The sequence below is a fragment of the Bombus pyrosoma genome, linkage group LG11 (assembly GCF_014825855.1).
Source record: "Bombus pyrosoma isolate SC7728 linkage group LG11, ASM1482585v1, whole genome shotgun sequence".
NCBI classification, from domain to species: Eukaryota; Metazoa; Arthropoda; class Insecta; order Hymenoptera; family Apidae; genus Bombus; species Bombus pyrosoma.
Window position 1 is genome coordinate 13,960,277 of NC_057780.1, and position 13,500 is coordinate 13,973,776.

The 13,500-nt window shown below is 31.2% G+C and overlaps 3 protein-coding genes across 12 annotated transcripts in view; 1 reads left to right on the forward strand and 2 right to left on the reverse strand.

The window, feature by feature from the left end:
- Nucleotides 1-450: 450 nt before the first annotated feature.
- The window catches only part of LOC122572759 (trans-1,2-dihydrobenzene-1,2-diol dehydrogenase-like), a 22,879-nt gene continuing 9,829 nt past the window's right edge, over nt 451-13,500 (forward strand). For 2 of the 8 annotated variants that reach the window (XR_006318559.1, XM_043738164.1), the window contains exons 1-5: nt 515-666; nt 743-907; nt 3,722-4,062; nt 10,746-10,947; nt 11,619-11,910. Coding sequence is in view for 7 of the 8 variants with exons in the window: in XM_043738164.1 (XP_043594099.1) it covers nt 4,024-4,062; nt 10,746-10,947; nt 11,619-11,910 (533 nt within the window). In the remaining variant the exon portion in view is untranslated. Of the gene's footprint in view, nt 667-742; nt 908-3,721; nt 4,063-6,401; nt 6,709-6,836; nt 6,964-10,745; nt 10,948-11,618; nt 11,911-13,500 lie in introns of all 8 variants that reach the window. The other 6 variants (XM_043738169.1, XM_043738171.1, XM_043738170.1 and 3 more) reach the window with 6 other exon arrangements.
- LOC122572761 lies at nt 4,121-4,764 on the reverse strand. The gene is made up of 2 exons (XM_043738177.1): nt 4,626-4,764; nt 4,121-4,546 (listed from the first exon to the last, which is right to left on the reverse strand). The coding sequence occupies exons 1-2, from the start codon at nt 4,633-4,635 to the stop codon at nt 4,161-4,163; spliced, it is 396 nt and encodes a 131-aa protein (XP_043594112.1). The 5' UTR covers nt 4,636-4,764; the 3' UTR covers nt 4,121-4,160.
- Nucleotides 4,902-13,500, reverse strand: part of LOC122572760 (E3 ubiquitin-protein ligase znrf2) — a 31,330-nt gene continuing 22,731 nt past the window's right edge. For all 3 annotated transcript variants that reach the window (XM_043738174.1, XM_043738173.1, XM_043738172.1), the window contains one exon: nt 4,902-5,059. The gene's annotated coding sequence lies outside the window, so the exon portion shown is untranslated. The remainder of the gene's footprint in view (nt 5,060-13,500) is intronic.

A 13,500-nucleotide genomic window follows, 5' to 3' on the forward strand; every position in this document is an offset into this window, starting at 1 on the left:
AAAAACACCGTGCACAACCACATACTCGAGGCTGTAAGAAATATCTGTTGTAATTCAATTAAAAATGAATATTATCTATGTATTGAGTTTGAGTTAGCTTCTCGAATCTGACCGACGAGAGGCGACCAACAACACTACGTGAAATAATAAAAGATATTCTTTTCATAAAATAATGTTATCTAATTAATCATTCGCCTACTATTCTAATAATTTCTATTCGCCTAATATTCTAATAATAATTTCACGCAACCCAACCCTCTGACAACTGCATTGAAAAATCTAACGCAAATAGGAAACATGGATCATATTCATTTTTAACTTAGTTGTAAATTATAATCATAGAGATATAAAGATAGAGTGCGAGGGCGAGCTGAGAAAGCGAAAGCGAAAGAGAACGCTGCATAAAGACTGCTTGTGTCTTTGTCTAATAACGCGTGCTCGTTCGTATAGCAAACATGTAAGTGTATAGCCAACACAACATTGTCAGTGTCATGCCTGATTAGACAAGAACTATATCGCATCCACTTACACGGTAATTTAAGACTACATGACTCGCGTACTCTAACTCTTTATACATCTATGGTTATAATAAACATTTATTGCAGTCTCACAGTTGTTCGAAATGTTGAGTTTTAGAACATATCTAAAAATCATCGAAATGGAAAGGTAGGTAGCATTTCTGCACTTCCATCAAATTTACTATTAATAAATTGAACACTTACTTATTATATACTTGTGTTAGTATGACATATCTTTTATCTTCTAATCTATGACGAGAGGAAACTTCCTTTCTGCTGTGACGTCCATATCTCATAAAAAGGTTATTTGAAAGTTAGTGGTTTTCACGTTCGTGTCGTAAAACAGACAATAATTTAAATATCTGTGAAGGTCACCTTTTATGAACATTGTAAGTTATAATTTAATTTTATACATATCAGAAATAATTCATATTATAATATTGAAATATACAAAAGTATTTGTTATATGTATATAGATATTACATACATATGTATGTATGTTAGGTTAGAAAAATTTACCAAATGTCCAGCTGGACAAATTGTAAAGTACAGATTAAATAAAAGAGAGAAAAAAATATGTATCTATGTATATACGTACAGGAAATTCCCAATTAGATGAATTTTTTACTGTATATTCCAAAAACAATATGTAAAACGATTTTAATTAATATTATCATTTGTTATTTTACATCTATCTATTTACAAAATTACTGTAGACTTGTCTAAAACTACCAGAAATGAATAACACAGAAACTTAAGACTTTACTGTGTCGCTGTTATTACTGCAAAAAAACACATGACCACAAAGTACTAGTAGTAGTAGTTGGTAATATTAGTATTGCTAACTATTATTACTAGTAATAAATATTAGTAATAGTGATTATGAAAACAATCAATCATATACATTTTGAAAATATTATTAGATTTTATTAGATTAGATATTATTAGATTATTATTAGATTTTTTTCTTTGGTTATACTAAAATAAATTCTCTCTTATGTAAAGAAATGGCTTAAAAAATATTTGTTTACGTATAAAATATAATGTATATCTCCTATATGATTATAAAATCATATAAATAACTTAGAAGAAACTATGTTTAGAACCTCATATGACTGACTACTACTTACAGACTTATTAATATGTGTAAATATTTATAGTATATTTAAGAAATTTATGATCTAACAAAATGGTAAGCTTCATTAAATAAACATAACAACAAATAATTTCTATCAGACTGTTTTAACATTATTAAGCGAACCATTAAGAATGATATTATTTTACAATTTTAATATATAATAAAGATTTAGAGGTCGTCTTTAAATACTTTAACAAATTACTGAATATCATAAATCTAACTTACAAAAGGATATTATAAAAGATGTATACCAACTTCATCTATCTGAAATATCTCTTATTACTTTAAATAACTAAAAACAGTTAGTTATAAAATATATTTAGATTCTAAAAACAGACCTAATATGGTGGCGATATATTCTTTTTTTTTATATGGTGATATCATATACAAAAGATCTTCAGAGTCCTTTCAAGACCTTTTAAGACCTTTAAGTCAGTTTCATTTTTAAGTGAAATGTCCAATTTCTTATGTTCTAATTTCATAAAATGTTGAATACTGAACATAAAAGTACATCAGTAGATTAATTGTAAAATTCAGTGTTACTAAGATTCCTTCTATCTTTCTTTACAGAAAGATTAATTTTATTAGTGTTTTTTAGATGTGTATATGTACATATATTGTTTATCATAATGAGGCTTGTAATTTAGTACAACCTTCGGTTAGATAAGTACACATTTAATATTTTAGATACAAACAAACAGTAAATAATGACTATTATAAACAGCATTGTTAGATTGTTGGCGTTATTCTCATGAGAACATTGATATTGAGACATTGTGAAAGTCTGAATCACATATATTCTTCATACCAGAAACACAATTTTTTGGCCTGCTTGAACCTTACAATTGTTATTTTTTGATCTTTTGTTTGGTAGTATATCAGTAACACTGCAAAATATAATAGAAATATTTCACAACGCAAGTAATAAATTTGACAAACTCAAATGTATGAGGAATTATTTTCAATACGATCCCTATTCTATTGAAGTCGGACATAAAAGTTATTTACCTTCATTTATTCTATTTAATATTTTTTAAATTTAAGTGGCACAATCTTAAACTTAATAATTGTCAATTGTATTTATTTGAATTTAAAAGTTGTGTTCATGTGTTACAAAGCCTAAAAAACACGAAGAGTAACATGCAGTTTTGTAACAAAATTTTACTTGAAATCTTTTATGCAAACATTGTATGAAGATAAAAAGAACAGTACATATTTTTTTAAGACCTCTGTTATATGATTTTTTGTGTTATATCCTAATTGGTTATAAATTTCAAACATAATAATGATAAATGCACATAATTCTGTTTATATTCAATTGTCAGTAGTCATTGAAATCCATGATTGTTTTCCAGATTGGGGTTAGGTTATATAAACTTTTATATGAATAATCCCATATAAAAAAAGAATATTTATATGTATCTAATATTGATATTGACAAGATTTTATGTAATTATTCTATTATACATATACAATTAGCGATATTTAATTTTATTACTAAATGTATACACATATTTGTATTTACGAGTTATATTTCTTTAAATTTTTATACGCAATTATTCTTCATCCTATTTATTATTAGAAGTAAAAATATCTTATTTAAGTAAAAATATCTCTAGAATCTTCAGGCAACTCTTATCTTTTTAAATGGGACTAAATGTAACATTTAAACATGATAAATTATATATGAATTTTTTTCTAAAGCTCAAAAATTGCCTTTATTATAACGTATAGTCTAACTTATATTCTAATATTCTACAATTCTGATATTTTAATGTATTCTAATATTCTTATATATTCTAATATTTTATAACTCTGGTATTCTCATATATTCTAATATTCTATAATTCTGGTATTTTAATATATTCTAATATTTATATAAAAGCATTGTTCTTTATTACATAACATACATAATATACTTCACCATGATTCTTCACGACTAACGTTACTCTATTAAACCAGCTGCACTACTAGCCAAATCTGCATTAACAAATTCTGCTATTAGCTTTTGTGAACAGAAAGGCTGCAGATTTGATATAGAATCAGTTTTATTCGGTTATGTTAGCAGACTGTCAACAGAAATATAAGAAAACCTGCTGCAGCGGATCTTTGCAGAATTCTGTTCATTAATCTAATCTATCTATTTGTAATAAAATACTGGAAAAAATAATAAAAGATATACCGAAGAAAATAATAAAAGTAAAATAAAAAATATGGTCACAGTTATAATAATAATTCGCCCGAGTTTAGTTCTGAATTGTCTAAATGTCTAAATATTGGCAACTTTTCTTCGCATTCTTCATTATCAGCAGACTGGTCTTCTTCGTCCTTTGTTTGTTCTGGATTTATGTTACATGTTGATGGTTAATGGTTCTGATTGGATGTATGGGGTACATAATAATGGCGGTACGTTTGATTTACTTAGATTCTTTAATTGTTGCTTATGAATTCTGTTTTTAAGGCTAATGCATGAGATATATGGATCTGATGTTTCCGTAGCTCTATTAAATGTATGTATGCCGTAAATTGTTCTTACAACTATTTTTGCAAGCGTGAAATTGTCTATCATATTTGTAAAATTTGTTTTTAGATTCCGCTGCGTTTTCTGCTAAGTAGCCTTGAGAGTAAAATGCATTGTTGAAAATCTGCCTGCTATGTATTAAAATTTTGTATATTGTTTGTGGCATTGGATACCATGAGGATGTCTTTTTAAATAATTTTGCATTGTGAAAATAATGTAATTTAAATTTCTTTAAATCTATAGAAAATTGGCAAAATATTGTTATTATAATCGTTCGTAAATTCTGAGGTAGATTGATATTTACACCTGTTGTGTTTGCTAATATTTGTGTTTCTTGAAATGCGTTGTCGTCATTTGAATTCTTACTACCTGCAGGTTTAGAAATAACTGTTATATTTCCTTTTTTCAATGAAGAAGCTATTTTTTGTCGTCTTTTTGTTTTATTTACCATTTTTCATTTCTCATTCTGCGAGATATATGAATGATGCATTCCAGAAATCGAATCCACGCATGAAGGGGACTGAAGTCACGTTGTGAATTTTCTTCATTTTTTGGTGAGAACTCGTGTATGGTAATACTTTGAATCGTAGTTTAACTTTTTCCTGAATATCAATAAAATCATTGATATGTATACTAGAACATATATCAGTATATGAAATAATTTTTACCATTGTCGATTTCGTTGTGCGCAACCTGTTTTAATTTGGCCACCAATCTGACTTTAGGTTAGGTTAGCAGGATCTGCTCGATTTCTGATGCCGATCTGCTATTTCATTCTATCAAACAGATGCTATCTGCAAAATACCCTCTGAAAACGTCGCGGTAGATGGCTGTGGTTTTATCGACAGATTCCCTCAAGTATGTCATCTATCTGCTGCCGATCTGCAGGCAGATGGTTTACATAACGTTGCCGATACTCTTCTAATATGTACAAAATATATTGTTTAGACGTTCTTCGTCGTTAATCAATAAATTAGTACAGTCATTAAGTGTCTTATGTTGCAGTATCATTTATTAATCCCAAATTTGTTAATATTTGTAACCTGCTATATGACGCTCATTCTCTCAGATCGATGGGTCTTTTTTAAAAAAAAAATGTAATTTTTAACCCTTAGAGTGCTGAATACTCGGAGCCTATGCCATCCGTACGGACGGCACGCTGCCAGCGCTGACGATCGCTGTGGACTGAATACTTTTTCGCTATACTGAACTCTGTTGATTGATTATTCAAAGCGCAAATCGTAATAAGTTATAGTAATTCTTTTGCACGAGATTAATGATTCAAGAGCGTTATTTTTTAGTATTAATTATTTATTATAAACATTGAAATTTACAATAAACTAGAATTTGGGTAGTAAACTAGAAAATAATAAACTAGAAAACTAAATTTAGTAAATATAACACAAGTTAATAATTCAGTTGTGCATGAAAAATTTCAAAACAATTATACATAATCCGACATCGCATTTTCTGTCGTTCCTTCTCTTATTTTTCACATAAATAACACATTTTCTTCTTGATAATTGTGTTGTGCCGGCACGATTATTCTACCTAATGTCCAAATTGGACAAATTGTGAATGCAAAGTATTAAATAAAAAAAAAAAGAAAAGGCAGTTTCTTCGAACGCGGCATTAACATTGAAACGCATTTATATTTATCTCACACAAACGTAATAGTATTACTTCTGCGTAGGTGCTCGGAAAAATTGACAAACGCATATATGCGTCCTTAGTCCAGACCGATGGTTTTCGCCAGACGCATATATGCGTCCTTAATCCACACCGATGACTTTCGCCAGACGCATATATGCATCCATAACACTCTAAGGGTTAATATTCTTTCGTGTAATGCCATTTTTTTATTTGGATTTTCCATACTTATGTTTATAAAGCTTCTAACCTACGCCTTTTTATAGTAGAACATATTGTTCTGTCAAAAAAGAATATCATTGCATTTTCTGTCATGGAATATCCCAAATGTCCGCTAAATTTCCGTAGTCCTATACGATTTACACACATTTTCATCAATATTCATAAAGTTTCTGTAAAAATTTGAAATCCTGCCGTAGTGCTATTTGAGGAATCGAAGCATTAAACCATGCTTAAATATATAAATGAATGGTAATTATTTAGAAAGCGCTGCCATATTGAATTTCAATGATTTTTTAGTATGTTGTAAAAATAAATATTTTGAATAACTTTTGCCGTTGTATGTTACTTGCAGATTCTTCATTATCGAGATATTTGCAAAAAACAGTCGGTACCACTACAGTCAATTCAGCCCATATGTGTGTATTTGTGAAGCTCACGAGCATAGCCGCTTGACGATCTGTTTACATTCATCAGTCATTGATCTGTTTACCTTAGTGCCATACTTCACAAATCTAAATAATCGTTTACAACTGCATATGTGAGACTGCAAGAAATGTTTTTAAAAATCTATTTCGACGACAATTTTGACAGTTGAATAATTAAATTCTTTAATTTCATGGTTGTTTGCAATTTTAAATAATAGCAATACGATATAAAAGGTTAATATGAATTGTAATTATGTTATTATTTATTATCCAAAGTCAGTCAGCCGTTTTACAGGGTGGCAGTTGGATTTAAAAGATTAAGTCAAACGTAACGCAGGTCATTAATGATAATCTTTTTTCAGTATGCAGTTGTACACAGGACTGTAATATGAAGGATATAGAATAGGAATACTCAATGGAATACTCAAGCTCGCCCAGCCTTTGTTTATAGTTTATATATATTACCTGAAACTATGACATAAACAAAATGTAAGACATGTAATGTGTTTGAGTTAGCTCTTTAAATTCGGCAATCAATACTAACATATATGTTGCTACGGATGTACAATTACAGGCAGAATTTGCTGTAGTGTTCACTGTGCTTTGCGAATCTGTGCCTTGGAAAGTAAAATCGATCGGTGCGGGAGTTACACGCATAGGAGAAAGTTGTTCGGGATCATGACAATGTATTAAAAAACCATCGAAATCTAAAATAGTAGCAGCTTTAAGTAATTAATTACTAAATTAGCTACAAATACACATAATACCTTTATTCCTGATATTTTCTCGCTATTTAATATTACGCTCCATGAAAGTCTTTCTATCATTTTAAAGGAAACTATTCGTGATTCTCAATAACAACAAGCGTTTACTATTAGTATTGATAGTACATAATACGGGGTTATTTTATGTGTAAGTGAATTTAGAAAGAGGAAAGAAGAACTAGTAACAAAACTTTACTTTTAGATAAAAGGCATGGCATGATAAAAGACAATTGTTGACGTACAATCTCGTAGTAATACGTGACTTTTACGTGTATTGATGTGAAATAAGACTGAAAGTAACTGGTTGTAAAAGAAGCGAAAGTTTTTCATAAGAAAAAGAAAAACAAAGTTTCTAGACTCAGATAATCTCTCTGATATCGTTCACAACAAAAATATGAAGTGGTTTATTATACGTGTTGGTTTATTAAAGAGACGAGTGGTAAAATTGTAATAGTCAGTGTATATTAAAATCACTTTTAATACAAGTACAGAGATAATGTATGCCGGTCGTACGCTTAATGCTACTGTTCAACTCTACGCTCGCTATTCGACTGTATGACTCGTTATAATGATTGTCCTAGAGAGCATGTTCGTCTATTTGTATCGACCGATGGTATTAGAAAAAGTTCAAATGTAACTCCGGTCGGCGATTACAAATAACGGCGATAATGTTTTGTCTGGAGTTCGTTTGCCTTTGAATCTAGCAAACCAAAACAACGTTGACACTTCAAGGCACAACAATATGACTTTCTCCAGATTCGAATCTTCTACACAGCTACACATGCTACAGATACTTCAAATCTTATTAGAATTGAAGAAGGTAAACCTTTCCTTTCATATCGAAGAAAGAAAGACCAAGACTAATGTGGAGAGGATATTAGTCATGAACATGAAGTCATTATTAAACATTGCGTTGTATACTGAGCTTAACCGTAAAATTCAATAATTATGACTATATTATTGAAAATTGTACACAAATGTTACTATTATATGACAAAGAAATTGTACTTCTATTAAAAAATATTTACCAATATCTCTAGAATAGGAGGACACGATTATGTTCAAAATTAAAGTGAAATCATAAAAATGTCAAAACTTTAACTCACTCCAAGATGGTATCCCGCAGGAGGTAGCCATCCACATGTTATTTAGCAATAAAGCTAGAAAAATTTACTGGTTGTGTCCAGCTGGACAAATTGTAAAGTATAAATTAAATAATAAAAAAAACTAACTCAAATACGGCATGGTTTTCCTTTGTCCAATCACTCTTAACTTTGCAGATATCATTTTCTCGCTAGGAGCCATAATTTTAAGGAATACCATATAAGAATGGAAAGTTCAAAAGTGGCCACCCTATTATATTATCCTTTTATTTATCATAAGAAATACAAGAAGATATTGCGAGAAAAAGCTAAGCTGAAGATTCATTGACAAGCTAAGCTATGCTAAGAAAGACATTGGGTTTTCCACAATTAGGCAGCAGCAGTGGGAACGGTTACGTATAGATGCATTGAAACAAATTTTAAAAAGTTAGCTTTGCTTATTGTATTTCAGAGGCAGGGAATCTTCAAAATGGTCTTGTTCGCGTTTGAAGTTCCTGCTGCCTGACCTTGCCATTCCTGGCAAATACCCTTTGTATCTGTTTATGTTTAATGACACTTCAGGCGCAAACACGACTACCATCCGTGCTTCGTTTCTAGCGGAGCTTTTTTCGCAAAAATCAATAAACTTGTAAGCTCAGGATCTTAAAAACTAATTGAAATCGGTTCAATACATAATGGATTCGTCCTGAGAAGTACTATCTGTATCTAAAGATCTGAAGAAAAATATAGATATAGTTCCATTTAAATAAACGATCTTGATTGTCATTTTGGAAAATAATACTGTAGAAAAGATTCGTCTTCGTTAAAACATGTGCCCCACTGCATCATATAATCTTCATATAAACAATTTTTTGTATCTGTAATACATTTCAAAATAAAAAGTCCAGAGTTACTGCGGACATCCTGCATACAGTATACCATGTATACATGATATACAGTTTACCATGTATGTAAAGTTGCTAAAGAGATGACCTTAGTAACATATCTCAAGGACATCGATTTGGCTTCTTAATTGTAAACACAATAAGTTTATGTAAATACAATAAATTTCTATGTATGTCATAGAATAGATTGAAAGAAAAGAATATAGTGATTAGGTATCAGAAGAATAATAATGACGACCGCTTTGTAACTTTATAGCAGCTATGGAAAAGAATTGTGATATTAAAGAAATAAATGACCATTGCTGTTTATAATTATTCAATTTATCTCTATATGAACTATATGTATGTAGAGAACTTGTGTAGAAGATGGTTGACCGTGAGAGTTACTAGATGTTATTGCTCGTTGTCGTAACCGTCGAATATATTTAAAATACTAAATTAGTATACAAACTATATTCGCTGAGACACTCGTACAGAGTATAAATCGCAAAGTAAAATTGCTAATTAATACCCAGTAAATGCTCGCTAGATAATCGTCGATAACTCGGTAGATAGCTCGTCGACACAGAAAGATACTCGTAGATACTGATAGATACTAATTTGAATAATAACTCGGATAATCACTCGGACAATAACTACTCGCTCGCGATCGCGTCCGTTTATTTATACTGGTCGGGGGAGAGTCGAAAAATTCGAATTCGTCTTAATTCGGCGGTTGCATGTAGCGGCGACATTGTTTTGTCTGGAATTTATTTATCATTACGTTCCATGCGTCAAGGCTGTGCCAATGTCCCGAGGCAAAATAGCAACATGAGTTGAATTGTCCTCTAACTCGTGTGCCGCTACATGTACTTCAGTATATTAAGAATCACAGATTATTATAAATATGTAATGACGCATTGATAATCTAGAGAATATTTTAAATGTGATATATATAAATATATACATAAATGATATATATGTCGGAGACGGAAGGACACTGGAGCCTCCCCTTTGGAACATTGGGAAAATCCCATAACATTGTAATCTAGATTCTACTATAGCAGTAATTAAACAATTGTCGTCATTTAATCCGATTGTAATTGTTCGAAACTTGTAATAGTGAACTTGGGCTCGACAATTAGTCGCCGAACGTAGCCGCTGTAAAGAGATGAACGTTTTCTCTAACAAAGATATGGAGTAATAGTATAGCTCTCCTTGAAAAAATATAGTAGCGGGACGCGACAGTAAACACTCCAACGGATTCTGCCCCGTGGCTCGTCACACGCAGACAACAATGCCTAATCTACATGAAGATTCGTTTCACGCCCCTAACCCCAACTCTAATCATAGTGTGAACCCGACGATATATATATATTAATAAAAAATACTAATTGAAAGCATGTGCTGATTTTTTCAATCAGTTCTAGTATATAAGATATTAACAATGTTTCTATTTATAACTTTAAGTTAATTTATAATTGTTTATCATTATATCATTTAATAAATAATTAGCTTCTTTTAAAATTACATTATTACAGATGTCTATTCATTGGGGTATAGCAGGTGCTGGAAAAATATCACATGATTTTGTAACATGCTTACGAACATTACCAGAATCTGAACATGTAGTTCTTGCAGTAGCAGCACGTGAATTATCAAGGGCACAGAACTTTTCTAGCTTACATAAAATTGAAAAGGCGTTCGGCAATTATGTGGAGCTAGCGGAAGACAAGAATATTGGTATGTTTCATGTTTTTTTTTAAGCTGAATTAATATAGAAATAGTCTTTTTATAAACATTGAATATTGAATCTAACAAATCCGCCTTACTCTCCTTGTCTCTGAAAAGCAAGAGAACGCACGTTCAGTTCCTCACTTGAGTGCGACCCATACCATGGTACCTTTGGGACCTCTTATCCTCATAATGAGTGGAATACGTTACAATAAAAAAAAAAAATTGACCTTGAAAATCATGCTCCAGATCAATTTTGCACAAACATTTTATTACAAATCTCCACCGGGCCAGATGTTTAGAATCACGCTACAGTGGTTTTTACACATACTTTTTATACACTCTGTACATTATACACTGTACATACTCGCCACTCGGCAAGGACATTATACACACAATTCATTTACCACTCTTTTTTTCATCACTTCGACACTTCCTAACTTCGCATATGCAATTACTCTACAGATACGCACCTCCGAAATATCGAAAACTAAATACGATAGTCAGTTTTTGTGCAATAACACAAAATTGTTGTAATTTATTATTTTTACCGAAAATTGAAAATTAGTACCCATATTTTATGAAACTTATTCAAATATAAAAATGCCATAAATCATAATTTACTTAATTTTAATATAAACATATTTTCCCGATTGTTTTGTATTTTTTTACATTTGCAGATGTTGTATATATTGGGACATTACATCCTCAACACTTCGACATTGCAAAATTAATGTTAAATCATGGGAAACATGTTTTATGTGAAAAACCTTTAACTATGAATTTGAAGCAAACAACAGAGTTGATAAATTTAGCAAAGGAGAAGAAGTTGTTCTTAATGGAAGGTATTTGGAGTAGATGTTTTCCTATATATGAAACTCTTAAAAAAGAAGTTGAATCCGGAAGTATTGGAGATGTTCATCAAGTTCTTGTATCCTTCGGATTTAGAATGCCAGATGTTCAACGACTCAAGTACGTAAACGATGTTTGTTTTGTCCTCTGTATGCATTTTAAAATTAAAATTGTGAATGAAATTATAATTCACAGTACTGCATGTAAGAAAGATGGTGTCTACCGAGACAGTTTTTAATGTTAAGATTTGCTAGGTTGGATATAAAGGTTTTTATTTTATTTGCATTAAAACTGCACACAGATGGACTTTTCGTATGTCAGAACAGTCGTCGATATACATAGCCAAAGTTGAGGGGAAGTCTGAAAACAGTATTATTATCGTTGTTACAAATCTTCAAAGCACAGATACCGTTTTTAAAATAGGCACTCTTTGCAACAGAACTCCATTTATCTGAACATCACTTATTGCAATGACATTTTAACTAATGTCTGATTAACTGAAGCCTTGCCGTGTGAAACGTAATCTGATTGAAAATTAATCTGAACGTAACTTCCTATGATGTACATGAAAAGTAGTAGGTAATGAGACAAATTTATAAGCCCCTACTTATCTAAACTTCGATTAATTATATACAGGGTATTCGGGTACAGATGTCAGGAAATTTAAGGGATGATTCTTGAATCCAAAATAAAATAAAAATCAAAAATTTAAAAATTGCGTTTTCGACTTTGTTTTTTAGTTATTGACAATTAAAAATCGGCCAAAATATCCCTACACGCACGAACGAAAGTAAGTCAAACTAAGTAGCGGGATGCACAGGGATCCTTAAATTGAACGATACATGGGCAGTAGCTTAATATGCATATATGTGCATCCAAGTACATCCAGTACAATATGATTGATTCATACGCATTAAGTTGGTGTTCAGTATCGATATCTCATTTACTATCGTTCTGCATCTCTCCGTTTCCACATCCATTGACGGATTGCCTGGGAGATATCGGGTATGTGTTGTCAACGTGTCATGGAGTGTTGTCAGCGTATTTTAAAAAGAACCGTTATAACGAAGTTAAAGAGTGACGAATAGTGAAGATCAAAACAGCATCTTACAGACCAATATCACTACTTCCTGTGTTTTCCAAAATACTAGAAAAAATAATATACGTCTGCCTAAAACCAATAATAGAGAAGGAAAAATTAATACCAGATCACCAATTTGGATTCAGAAACAAACACCACGATAGAACAAATGCACAGACTCGTCAACGAAATCTTACAGGCATTGGAAACAAAACAATATTGCACGGCACTCTTTATGGACATCGAAAAAGCATTCGATAAAGTTAACCATGGAAAACTTCTTCAAACAATCAAAAAGCAATTTACAGAACAAATCTACAAACTACGCAAATCCTACTTAAACAATAGAACAGTAGTAGAAGTTTGTAATAAAAATAAATGATGCATATTCTGAAATTAAGGATATCAAGGCAGGAGTACCGCAAGGAAACTAGGACCAATACTATACACACTATACACGGCAGACATACCAACAGCTGACAACAGCAAAACGCTAACGTTCGCGGACGATACAGCTGTACTAGTCAGGCACACTAACCCAGAAACAGCAGTCACATTACTACAAGAACACATCATAAAAATAGAAAAGTGGCTGCAAGTTAAACGAATAAAAGCGAACACCAGTAAGT